The 11,738-nt window shown below is 48.0% G+C and overlaps 7 protein-coding genes across 7 annotated transcripts; 5 read left to right on the top strand and 2 right to left on the bottom strand.

Moving 5' to 3' along the window:
* The first annotated feature begins 641 nt into the window (after positions 1-641).
* LOC111615396 (uncharacterized protein YabB-like) lies at positions 642-1,439 on the top strand. The gene has a single exon (XM_023356810.1). The coding sequence runs from the start codon at positions 642-644 to the stop codon at positions 1,437-1,439; it is 798 nt and encodes a 265-aa protein (XP_023212578.1).
* Positions 1,440-3,890: 2,451 nt separating this feature from the next.
* LOC111615395 (phosphopentomutase-like) lies at positions 3,891-4,805 on the bottom strand. Its single transcript, XM_023356809.1, is given in 1 exon segment — positions 3,891-4,805. A coding segment is annotated over 1 exon segment (915 nt).
* A 320-nt stretch (positions 4,806-5,125) lies between these two features.
* On the top strand, positions 5,126-6,094 carry LOC111615393 (ATP-dependent 6-phosphofructokinase-like). Its single transcript, XM_023356808.1, is given in 1 exon segment — positions 5,126-6,094. A coding segment is annotated over 1 exon segment (969 nt).
* Positions 6,095-6,133: 39 nt separating this feature from the next.
* On the top strand, positions 6,134-7,048 carry LOC111615392 (pyruvate kinase-like; the record flags this gene model as incomplete). The annotated part of the gene is made up of 1 exon (XM_023356807.1): positions 6,134-7,048. A coding segment is annotated over one exon (915 nt), but the record flags the coding sequence as incomplete, so codon positions are not given.
* Positions 7,049-7,241: 193 nt separating this feature from the next.
* On the top strand, positions 7,242-8,060 carry LOC111615391 (formamidopyrimidine-DNA glycosylase-like). Its single transcript, XM_023356806.1, has one exon. The coding sequence runs from the start codon at positions 7,242-7,244 to the stop codon at positions 8,058-8,060; it is 819 nt and encodes a 272-aa protein (XP_023212574.1).
* A 700-nt stretch (positions 8,061-8,760) lies between these two features.
* Positions 8,761-9,843, bottom strand: LOC111615390 (peptide chain release factor 1-like). Its single transcript, XM_023356805.1, has one exon. It carries the CDS (start codon positions 9,841-9,843, stop codon positions 8,761-8,763), a length of 1,083 nt encoding a protein of 360 aa, XP_023212573.1.
* A 72-nt stretch (positions 9,844-9,915) lies between these two features.
* On the top strand, positions 9,916-11,334 carry LOC111615389 (glutamate--tRNA ligase-like). Its single transcript, XM_023356804.1, is given in 1 exon segment — positions 9,916-11,334. A coding segment is annotated over 1 exon segment (1,416 nt). The 5' UTR covers positions 9,916-9,918.
* Positions 11,335-11,738: the final 404 nt, after the last annotated feature.

Below are 11,738 nucleotides of genomic sequence, written 5' to 3'. Positions count from 1 at the left end.
CCCGCCACGAATTAATTTTTCAAACCAAAGTCAGCGCTGACGAGGACGAAGTTAAACTGGCAAAAGCCCAAGCCCAGCAAGTCTACCAAATCATCTTTGAGTTAGCTAAGGAAGTTCAAAAACGTTGAAAAATTAAGAACATTTATCCGCCCACGGTTAATTTTGTGACTAGTCAAATGATGGAAAATGAACTTCCCAACGAATCTTTTGATAACCGTGAAATTGAGTTTGTGCTTGAAAGCGACGCCTACATTTTACAGGCCTCGGGCTTAAAGATGTTTTCCGGCCACATTCACCAAAATGTCCCGCCTAGTTTATACGACTTGCGCAACCACTACGAGATTATTATGCGCGACCGGGTCAACGCTCTGACGATCAGAGTCGCGGCGGTGGCTTTAACTAGTAACGGTCAGCAACTCAAAGACCAACTAACCTTGGCTCGTCAAGAGCAACTCCTAGCCAATCCCTTTTACGAAAATCTTGTCCGCCAAAGTTACAAAGTTTTGGAAATTCGTTTTAATTTACCGCGCTTAGCAATGGCGTTGCTCGGTAAAGGTCACATTGCCGAAGTTCAGGGCGGAGTAATATCAACCGAAGCGCGCCATATCCGCGAAAAGTACCAAATTGAAACTATCTAGTCTATGATTGGTTTGCCCATGAAAAAGATCGTGAAAAACTCACTCGGCTACGACAATTCTCTCTTTGTTTACCAAGACAAACAAATGTTTAATTACTCGGTTGACACAATTTTGCTCGGCAACTTTGCGACCCTTAACGCCAGCACTCAGAAAGTTTTGGAAATTGGTACTAACAACGCCGCGCTGGCGCTTTTTTTAGCCGCGCGCAGCACTAAAATTCACGTTGATGCCTTAGAAATTCAACCCGAAGCGCTCCAAGTGGCGCGGCAAAACGTGACTCTCAACCAAAAAGAGCAACAAATCACTTTAATTGAGGGTGACTTTAACGATTATTGGCAAACTTATGCAGCTAAACCCAAGTCATCGCTTTACGATTTAATCGTGGTCAACCCGCCCTTCTATAAACCTGGTACGACCAACTTAGGCAAAATTTCGCCCAGCAAACTGATGGCGACCCACGAAGTAAGCATCACTTTGGAAGATATTATCGGCGGATCCGCTCATCTACTCAAAAAAAACGCTTACTTGGCACTTGTGATCGCGACCGAGCGGCTGGTTGACGTTTGCCACTTGATGCGTCAAGCTGGCTTTGAAGTTAAAAGGGTTCAGTTTGTCCATCCGAGAACTTTCCAAAAATCTAACTTGGTATTGGTCGAAGGTCGCTACCAAGCGGGTTGGGGAACCCACTTTTTACCTAATCTTTATCTCCATCCCGACGACTTAGGTAAAAGCTCTTACCGTCCCGAGGTCGTCAAGCTCTACCGACCGATCAAAGTCAATCAGAAAGATGGCCATGGCTAAAAAACCGACCCTTTACGTCAGCACCCCGCTTTTTTACCCTTCGGGCGAACTACACATCGGTCACGCTTACAGCGCCAGTTTAGCTTGGGTAATTCGCAACTACTTTCGAGCCCAAGGCTACGAAACTTTCCTAGTCACCGGCGCCGACGAACACGGCCAAAAAATCGCCCAGATCGCCCACCAAAACAAAGTCAGTCCCCAAACTTACGTTGATAAAATGAGCCAGCATTTTAAAAAGCTTTGGCAAGATTTAGCGATCGATTACGACTTTTTTGCTCGCACCAGCGACCCAGCGCACGTGGCAATCATTCAAAAAGTCTTTGCTCAGCTGACTGAGCAAAAAGACGTTTACGCTGCGACTTACCGAGGGCTTTACTCAGTCGCCGACGAAGAATATTTGTTAGCCAGTCAAGCCGAAGTTAAGTCAGGCAAGTACTACCACCCCCAGTCGGGTCACGAGTTAGTCGAACTCGAGGAAGCAAGTCACTTTTTTAAAGTTAGCCGTTACCAAAGCTGGTGGGAAAAAACTTTCCCGGAAAGCCAAGCGGTAATTTTTCCGACCAAAGTTTACCGCGAACTAACCAACAACTTCGTGAAGCCGGGGTTGCAGGATCTGTCGATTACCCGCCAAAATTTGGCTTGGGGCGTGCCGGCTGTCAAAAATAGTTCCGAAACGATTTACGTTTGAATCGACGCCCTCTTAGGTTACTTAACTAGTCTTGGCTACTTAGGCAAAAACCCGGCTAACTTTGAAAAATTTTGGCGTCCAGAGGGCAAAATCATCCACGTCATCGGCAAAGAGATCGCCCGCTTTCACGCCATTTACTGACCGATTTTACTAAAATGTCTGAGTCTGCCGCTGCCGACGCAAATTTTAGCCCACGGCTGAATGACAACCAAAAATGGCAAAATGTCCAAATCGAAGGGCAACGTCATTTCGCCCTACCAGCTCCTAGCAAAATTTGACCCCGAAGTGATTAAGTACTACTTAGTCAGCAAGTTTGACGTTGAAAACGACCACGTCTTTGACCAGGCCCACTTGGTGGAAGTTTATAACAGCGAACTCGTCAACGCTTTTGGCAACTTGGTCAGCCGCACTTTGGCCTTAGCGATCAAAAAATCAGCTGGCCTAATTAAACCCGTGCAAACTAGCCAGCCAAAGCAGGGCGCCGAGCAAAAGCTTCTCCAATCCATCCAAGTCGCTTACGCTGAATACCAGCAGCAGTTTCAAAAATACCGCGTCAGTCGCGCGCTCGCGCAGGTCCACATTTTAAACAAAAAACTCAACGTTTACATTGACCAGGCTGCGCCGTGAAACATTGACCAAACCGAGCGTTTTAACCAAGTCATCAGCCTAATTTTGCACGGCATTTACACGAGCGGTTTGATGCTGAGCGTCGTAATGCCCCAGGCCATGGATCAGCTGCTCGACTACTTAGGTCTAGGCGAATGGGATAGGCGCTGGATCCGCGACTGACCAAGTCTTGGCCAAATTAAGATCCAAAGAAGCGGCCACTTATTTGAGCGCTTCCTAAGTAAGTCTGTTTATAATTAAGTGGCTTTTTTCGGAAGCCCATATGGCGGAAATGGTAGACGCAGGGGACTTAAAATCCCCAGGTGATAACACCGTGCTAGTTCGAGTCTAGTTATGGGCACCATTTTTTTAAAGAGGTAAAATTGACCCATTTAATTCGCAAACGTTTTCGTGGCTTTGATTTTGCTTACTGGATGATTGATAACAAAGCTCCTAAAACGATTTTGTTTGTTCACGGCTACAATTCGTCCAGCGACCTCGCTCTGCCGCTTGAAAACTTAACCAAAAATTTCAACTTAGTCAGTTTGAACTTGCCCGGTAGCCTCCATCTCCCAGAACCAGACGAACCGTTAACGAGCGAGTTATTCAAAACTTACCTAACGACTTTCTTGGACCGCATTTGCCCCTTTGAAAAAGTGATTTTGCTCGGCCACTCGCTGGCGGGTATCACGATTAGCGCTCTAGCCGAGCACCCGGCCGTTGAGGCGCTCGTTTATTTAGCCAGCGTTCACCCTGGCATTGTTCACTCAGCCAGTTTTAATCAGTTAGCCAAAAGTTTCGAGCTGCCTGAGCAAGAGCGGCAAAGTCAACTCAAAAATTACCTCGCTAGCCACCCCGAGATGGAAGAAATCTTTGCTCACCGCCAGCGCTACCAGCAAATTATCAAACACAACTTGCTTAACCGCGCTTACTTAAATCACGATTTAGACCGCGACTACCGTCAATCGCTCGCTAAGCCAACTTTTTTCCTAATCGGACAGCACGACTACGTGATTGAGACGAGTTGTTTTGTCAGTTATGTCCAAGAGCAACTTAAACGCCCGGTCAGCGTGGTGCCAGCGGCTTACCACAATCCGATTAAAGACCAACCACAACTAATTAGCGCTTGGCTAAGCCAGTTGGTCAAAAATTTAGAACTAGATAATTTGGTCGCCCCGGTCTTCCCCAATCGCACTTAACTCAACTTGGAAATTCCGGGCCACTAAGTTACCAACGCTAGCTAAACTGACCAGCGGTTTTAACAGTTGGGGCTGGCGGTCAAAGTTGTGGGCGTAAACTGTCAGCGGTAAAAACTCGCTGGTGTGATCGCTGCCAGGGAAACACGGATCCGTGCCGTGGTCAGAAGTGATAATTAACAAATCATCTTGTCTGAGCTGAGCGATCAGTTGGCCAAGTTTTTGGTCAAAAAGGTTGAGATTCTCCGCGTATCCAAGCGGGTTACGCCGGTGACCATACTTAGAATCAAAATCAACTAAGTTGACAAAAACAAAACTGCGTGCAGGGGCTTTTTGAACTAACTCGATGGTTGTGTCCATTCCGTGGGCATCAGAACTAGTTCGGAAAGACTGACTAATACCTTCTCCGTCAAAAATATCGCTAATTTTACCTACGCCGATCACTTTCACGCCGGCTTTTTGAAGACGGTCCAGCAAAGTGGGGCCAGGCGGCTTAAGTGCGTAGTCGTGGCGGTTAGCGGTCCGGAGGTATTGACCGGGGCGACCAGTGTAAGGCCTGGCAATGATGCGCCCTACGTTTCACTCGGGACGCGAAGAGCAAATTTGGCGGGCTGTCTCAGCCATCTGGTAGAGCTTTTTAAGACCCATCGTTTCCTCATGACCGCAAATTTGTAAAACCGAGTCGGCCGAGGTGTAAACAATCACTTTGCCGTGGTTGATTTCTTGGTCGGCTAACTCGTCGATGATGCTCGTACCCGAGGCGGCTCGGTTGCCGACAATTTCTCGCCCCCAGGCCGCTTCCAAAGCGGCGATTAACTCGGGTGGAAAACCGGTCGTGGTAAAAACCGGAAAAGGCACCTTAGTTTCAATCCCCATCATCTCCCAGTGGCCAGCCAAAGTGTCTTTAGCGTTTGATATTTCCTGCACCTTGGCCACGTAAGCCCGCGGCGGCTCGGGCTTAACTAACCTAGGAAACTTGACTAACTGCCAAATACCAAGCTTAAGTCAGTTGGGTAAGACTAATTTTTGGGTGTTGGCCGCGCACTGGAAAGTGTTAGCGCCGTGGTCACCAAACTGGCGAGCACGGCGGTCGGCACCGATCCCCAGTGAATCGGTCACGATCATAAAAACCCGGGCGTACTTTTTCATATAGAATTATTATAGGTAAAGGTTGCTCGGAAGAGAACTGAAAATCAATGGTCAAAAAAGTTGCAATTTTAACTTCGGGAGGCGATGCACCGGGCATGAATAACGCCATCCGAGCTTTGGTTCGAGCGAGCCGAATGCACGAAATTGAAGCTTGACTAGTTTTTGAAGGCTACTGAGGACTTTGTCAAGGCAAGTTTGCTTTGGCAAAGGGGTTTGACGTTGACATGTACATCAACCGGGGCGGAACTATGATCGGTTCGGCGCGCTACCCCGAGTTTGCGAATCTTAAAGTTCGCAAAAAGGCGCTCAAAGAACTGCTCAAGCGCGGCATTGAGGCCTTAGTAGTGATCGGTGGCGACGGATCGTACCGCGGAGCCCAGGCGCTGCACGAAATGGGCGTCAAAACAATCGCTTTGCCCGGCACAATTGATAACGACATTAACTCCTCTGACTTCACGATCGGTTACCCCACGGCTCTCCAAACAATCGTTGAAAACATTGATCGCGTCCGCGACACGATGGAATCGCACCGCCGGGTGGCAATCGTGGAAGTGATGGGACACGGTTGCGGAGACTTAGCGCTTTACTCGGGTCTGGCCACCGGCGCAGAGATTATCGTCACCAACGAAAACTTACTCAGCGCCGAAGAAATTGGTCAACTCGCTAAAAAGCAGTTTGCCAAAGGCAAAAAATCGGTTATCATCGTCGTCAGTGAAATGATCTTTGAAAATCTCAAGCACCTTGAAAGCGTAGTCGAAAAAATCAGCGGACGCGCCACGCGAGCGATGTCCTTTTCCCACATCCAACGCGGGGGCATCCCCGGCGCAATCGAAAGAATTAACGCCTCAAGGATGGGTCTGAAAGCGATCGAATTGCTTAGTCAAAACCAATCTGGACTAGCGGTCGGAATCGTCAACAGCCGCACCACTGCGATGCCGATTATGGAAGCGCTGAGCCGACCCCGTCAAGATCGCGCGGGCAAAGCGCAAAAGTACAACCGCCTCAACCAAGCCTAAATGGAGTAAAAAGTGCAAATTACCAAACGAACCAAAATTATCACTACTATCGGACCCTCGTCCCACAAAAAGGAAGTCATTAGCCAGCTTTTTGACGCGGGCATGACCACCGTCCGGCTCAACTTTTCCCACGGCACTTACCAGGAACAACTGGAAAGAATCAATAACACCCGGTTGGTCATGCGTGAAAAAGGTCTGCCAATTTCAATTATGCTTGACACCAAAGGTCCCGAGGTCAGAGTCGGTAAATTCGTCCACAGCGTTCAAAAAATTATCGCTAACCAAGAAGTAACTATTTTGACTGACCCAGCCTCTTACCAAAAAGTCAAGGCTAAAATTGGTCAAATCACCGTCTCGTGCGACATTAGCCAAAACTTAGAACCAGGCGACACGATTTTGGTTGACGACGGTAAACTTCAGCTGAAAGTCACCAGCGTTAAACCCAAACTGATCAAAACCCGCGCGGTTAACCATCACCGCCTGAAACCTAACAAGCGGATTAATTTGCCCGGCAAACCTTTTCTAATGCCTTTTTTGACCGACAAAGACATTGAAGACATTAAATTTGGTTGCACCCACAAAGTTGATTTTATCGCCGCTTCCTTTGTCAACTCGCCCGATGACGTGCAGCAAATCCGCAGTATTTTAAAGGAACAGCAAGCGAGTCAAATCAAGATCATCGCCAAAATTGAGTCGCAGTACGCGATCAATAATTTTGACAAAATTCTCGCAGCGGCGGACGGAATCATGGTCGCCCGCGGTGATCTTGGACTAGAAATACCTTACTTTGAAGTTCCCGTCGTCCAGAAGATGATGATTCGTAAGTGCCGCGAAGCTGGCAAACCGGTGGTAGTAGCTACTCAAATGCTTGATTCAATGGAGAAAAATCCCCNACTTTTCGGCCTCAGCGCTCCAAGCAGTGAATTGGCGGGCTTGCTGGTAAGAGCTAATTAGCACCGCGAGCGGTTTACTAGGCGAACGTTTTTTGAGCTGAGCGATTAGTTGACGGTTAGTTTCGTCCAGCGGCGCGCCAAGACCAACCACGGTGTCGGTTGAAGTTAAAAAAAGTGGCGCATTATTTGGCATAGCAAAGTCATTATAAACCGGCTTATTCCGCGTTTTGGTTGGTTGGTTTAAAATGCTAAGTATGCCAGAACTTCCCGAAGTGACCACGGTCGTCAATTACCTAGCCAAACATTTGACCGGGGCTAGGATTGAAGATGTCAGCGTCGGGAAAGATAAGTTCGTCAAAGAAATCACCGCCGGTGTCTTCCAAACTAGGCTGATCGGGCAGCAAATTAACCAAATTACTAACCGCGGTAAATTCATCGTTTTTCACCTCAGTCAGCAGACGGTCATGCTTTCGCACCTTCGCTTAGAAGGTCGCTACCGCCTCGCCCAAGGCCAGCTCGTGCTCGGACCGCAAGACCACCTAGTTTTTCACCTTGACCAAAACCGCCACCTAATTTACAACGACTCGCGCCAGTTCGGCACTTTTCAACTCCGCAAGTCAGACGACTGGCAGAAAGTGCCGCCGATTAGTAAACTAGGTCCCGATCCGTTTCAAATTACGCCGCGGGAACTTTACCAAAAACTCCAAAAAACTTCGGTGGCGCTTAAAACGGTTTTGCTTGACCAGAGCGTGATGGTCGGGCTGGGCAACATTTACGTCAACGAAGTTTTGTGGGACCAAAAAGTTAACCCCTCTTTGCCAAGCAAAAAACTTGACTTAGCCGAAACTACTCAAATTCTAACTAGCGCCCGCCAAATCTTAAAAAAAGCGATTGAGTTCGGTGGCAGTTCGATTAAAACCTTTTTAGCTTTTAACGATCAGGCCGGGCAGTTTCAAAATTTTTTGAAAGTCCACGGCAAAGTTAACTTACCTTGTCCGCGCTGTCAAACCAAAATCGCCAAAACCAAAGTTGGCCAACGCGGCACTTACTACTGCCCCAATTGCCAGCGTTAAAAACGTCGGAAAGCAATCCGCCACTTGCGATTAATATCGCGTCTTAAAGTAAAGTTTTGGGCTCGCAAAAAACTAACGTTGTCGGCGCCAATTTCAAAGACTAAGTAACCGCCCGGTTTTAAATAGTTTTTGAAACTACTCAAAATCGCTCGGTAAGCGTTATTGCCGTCTGGACCGGCCAATAAAGCAGCGCGCGGTTCGTGCTCAACCACGCTCGGCTCTAGAAAGGTTGAGTCTTTAATGTAGGGCGGATTGGAAACGATCAAATCAAACTGATGGGCGGGTTTTAAATTGGTTAGTCAATCCGAGTCGATCACCTCAACCGCTAAGTTGTTTTTGAGCGCGTTAAGGCGCGTTTGCCGAAGCGCGGCCGGATCGTTTTCAACTAGAGTAACTTCGAGGTCAGGTCGATTCTTTTTTAGGGTCAGGCCGATTAACCCGCTGCCGGCGCCCAAATCGCAAACCGATTGGCCAGGACCAGCTAAACGAGAGACTAAATCAATCAATTCCAACGTTTCATAGCGGGGAATAAAAACCCGTTCGTTAATTTCAAGACGTAAATTGGAAAAGTCAACGTAACCCAAAATTTTTTGAAACGGCACTCCCTGCGCGAGCAGTTTTCTTTCGCGCTCGCTTATTTGCTCAGGCAAACCATAACTGCGTTTGTAATCCAAAAAATCCGTCCCAATACTTTGGTTCATTAAAGTCCCGCCTCGCGCATTTTCTCCGACTGGTCAGCGGCGATTAAAGCTTCCACGATCGGGTCAATTTTGCCGCTTAAAACACCTTTTAAAGAAGTGGAAAAGTTGATCCGGTGGTCAGTCACCCGGTCTTGCGGATAGTTGTAAGTACGAATTTTTTCCGAACGTGCGCCGGTGCCGGCCAATTTACGGTAGGCGCCCTCCTGCTCTTCTTTTTTGCTGATTTCAAGTTGGTAAAGTTTAGCTTTTAAAATGCTGAGCGCTAAATCACGGTTGGCGATTTGGGAGCGACCGTCTTGGGACTGAACGACGATGTTAGTCGGCAAATGGGTGATCCGGACCGCGGAATCGGTTTTATTGACGTGCTGACCGCCGGCGCCCGAAGCGCGGTAAGTGTCAATTTTTAAATCTTGGGGGTTAATCTTAACTTCGATCAGGTCGTCAATTTCGGGCATGACCGTTACCGTCGCCGTCGAAGTGTGGACTCGTCCCTGCGTCTCGGTTAAAGGAATGCGCTGAACGCGGTGGACACCCGTTTCGTACTTGAGCTGGGCGTAAACGTTGGTGCCCTTGACACTAAAAACAACTAAAGTAAAACCGCCGCTATCTGATCTTTGGACCGCGATCGGTTTCAGTACTTGGCTGTGCAAAGCGGCCCACTTTTTGTAAATTTCAAACAAATCGCCGGCAAAAATGTTGGCTTCTTGTCCGCCGGCCGCGCCGCGAATTTCGACGATCACGTTGCGCGCATCGTCTTGGTCCTTGGGCAGAAGCAAAACTTTTAACTGCTGGGAGAGATCGGTCAGTTTTTTGAGCGCTTCGCTCATTTCCTGCTTTGAAAGCGCCGCGATCGACTCGTCCTTGGATATGGCCAGCAGTTCTTTAGCTTGCTGGTAGTTTTCAAAAACAACTAGGTAGTCGTTAAAAACTTGCACAACTTCGCTGATTTGGGCGATTTCTTGGGCTATTTGCCGGTATTTTTTGACGTCGCTGACCACCGCTGGGTCGTTTAACTGCTCGTTTAATTGCAAATAATTCTGGCGAATTTTAACTAGCGAATCGTAAACTACTTTATCAAGCATGGGTAAGAAATATTATAGTCCATTAGCGCGACTGGGCTAGCCAGAAGCAACGCCAATAAGTGCTAAAATAAACCTATGAAAAAGGTCCGCACCCGCTACGCGCCTTCACCGACTGGCAACCTTCACATCGGAGGGGCGCGAACCGCCCTTTTTTGCTACCTTTTCGCCAAGCATTACGGCGGAGATTTTATTGTTCGCATTGAAGACACCGACCAACTTCGTAACGTTGCCAAAGCCGAGGAGTCCCAGTTAGACAACTTAGCTTGGCTCGGAATAAGCGCCGATGAATCACCGCAAAAACCAAACGCTAAATTTGGCCCTTACCGCCAAAGCGAGAAGTTAACTCGCTACCAGCAAATTATTGACCTTCTGATCCAAAAGGGTCACGCTTACTACGCTTACGACACGATTGAAGAACTTGAGAAGCAGCGCGCCGCGCAAATTGAGCGCGGCCTTTACTCGTTTCGGTACGACAAAAAGTGGCTTAAATTAACCAAGGCCGAGCAAAAACTGCGTCACGACGCAGGTCATTACGTAGTTCGGTTAGCGCTCCAAGCGGGCAAAATCTACCGGTGGAAGGACTTAGTCCGCGGGCCCATCCAAGTCGCTGCCGAAGAGATCGGCGACTTTGTGATTCAGAAAGAAGACCGCTTTCCAACTTACAACTTAGCCGTGACAGTCGACGACCACGACATGCAAATTAGCCACGTCTTGCGGGGTGAAGAGCACATCACTAACACGCCTAAGCAACTAGCGCTCTACGAGGCACTTGGTTGAGCGCCGCCCGAGTTTGCTCACCTAACCATCATCACCAATTTAGAGGGTAAAAAACTCTCCAAACGAGACTTATCAACTCACCAATACATTGAAGATTACCGCCACGAAAATTATCCTCCCGCCGCGATTTTTAACTTTTTAGCCTTGCTTGGTTGGTCGCATCCCAACAAGCAAGAACTGCTTTCCCGCGAGGAACTTATCAAAGACTTTGATCCGGGCCGGTTTTCCCGTTCACCGAGTAAATTTGACGCCCAAAAACTAGACTGGTTTGCCAAGCAGTACGTTAAAAGAACTCCTAACGCCCAACTAATTAAAAAACTTGCTTTACAAAACCCGCCTAATCACGAGTGGTTAAATTTATTCGTGGAAACTTACAAACAAAACTGCCCGTCTTACCTAGCGCTCAAAAACTACTTTTTGATGTACCAAAATCCGAGCGCTGAAAAGCAAAAACTGACCGGCGTCAGCCAAGTTTTTGCCAAGGAATTAGCCAGAGCACCTTTTTCGCCCGAAGGAATTAGCCAGGCGCTTGAAAAAACCGCCGCCATCACCCAAGCCCGTGGCAAAGACCTTTACTTGCCAATCCGCTTAGCAACGACCCAGTTAAAGGAAGGCCCTGAATTAAGAAACGCGATTTTTCTCTACGGCCAAAAAATTATTTACAAGCGACTCGGAATTAAGAAGGAGTCTTTTTCTTGTGAAACATGCGGTTAAAACGTTCCACCCGTCCGGTTGAACGAGCGCTTTGACGGTTACCGGTGTAAAAAGCGTGCGATTGGCTCGATGTGTCGACGGTTAAAAGCGGGTACTCCTGGCCTTCGTGGTTGATCGTTTCGCTGGTGTTAACAGTCGATTTGATGATGAAAACGTGCCCAGAAGCGGTGTCGCGGAAAGCGACAGCGCGGTAGTTTGTCGGGTGGATGTTTTTTTTCACGGTGACCGTCCTCAGTTTAGTTCTTTCATTCTAACATTTTACGGTTTTTTTCAAACACCTTTTTGAGCTAAAAACGCTTGGTGCTGATAGTCTAAAAGGCAAGCTAGGTACTGATAATCGGCGCTGTAAAAGGGGCTGTGTGGATCAAGACTGACGTAACTCACTTTGGCGTAGCCCGCTTGGA

Source organism: Centruroides sculpturatus, unplaced genomic scaffold, assembly GCF_000671375.1.
Source record: "Centruroides sculpturatus isolate CEXI.00-Female unplaced genomic scaffold, Cexi_2.0 scaffold2503, whole genome shotgun sequence".
NCBI classification, from domain to species: domain Eukaryota; kingdom Metazoa; phylum Arthropoda; class Arachnida; order Scorpiones; family Buthidae; genus Centruroides; species Centruroides sculpturatus.
The sequence above is the reverse complement of the archived record's forward strand: the minus strand, read 5'-3'. Positions and strand labels throughout refer to the sequence as shown.

Excerpts from the sequence above, each read along its gene's own strand:
- LOC111615396 (XM_023356810.1), top strand. The coding sequence starts at position 642 with ATGATTGGTTTGCCCATGAAAAAGATCGTGAAAAACTCACTCGGCTAC.
- LOC111615391 (XM_023356806.1), top strand. The coding sequence starts at position 7,242 with ATGCCAGAACTTCCCGAAGTGACCACGGTCGTCAATTACCTAGCCAAA.
- LOC111615390 (XM_023356805.1), bottom strand. The coding sequence starts at position 9,843 with ATGCTTGATAAAGTAGTTTACGATTCGCTAGTTAAAATTCGCCAGAAT.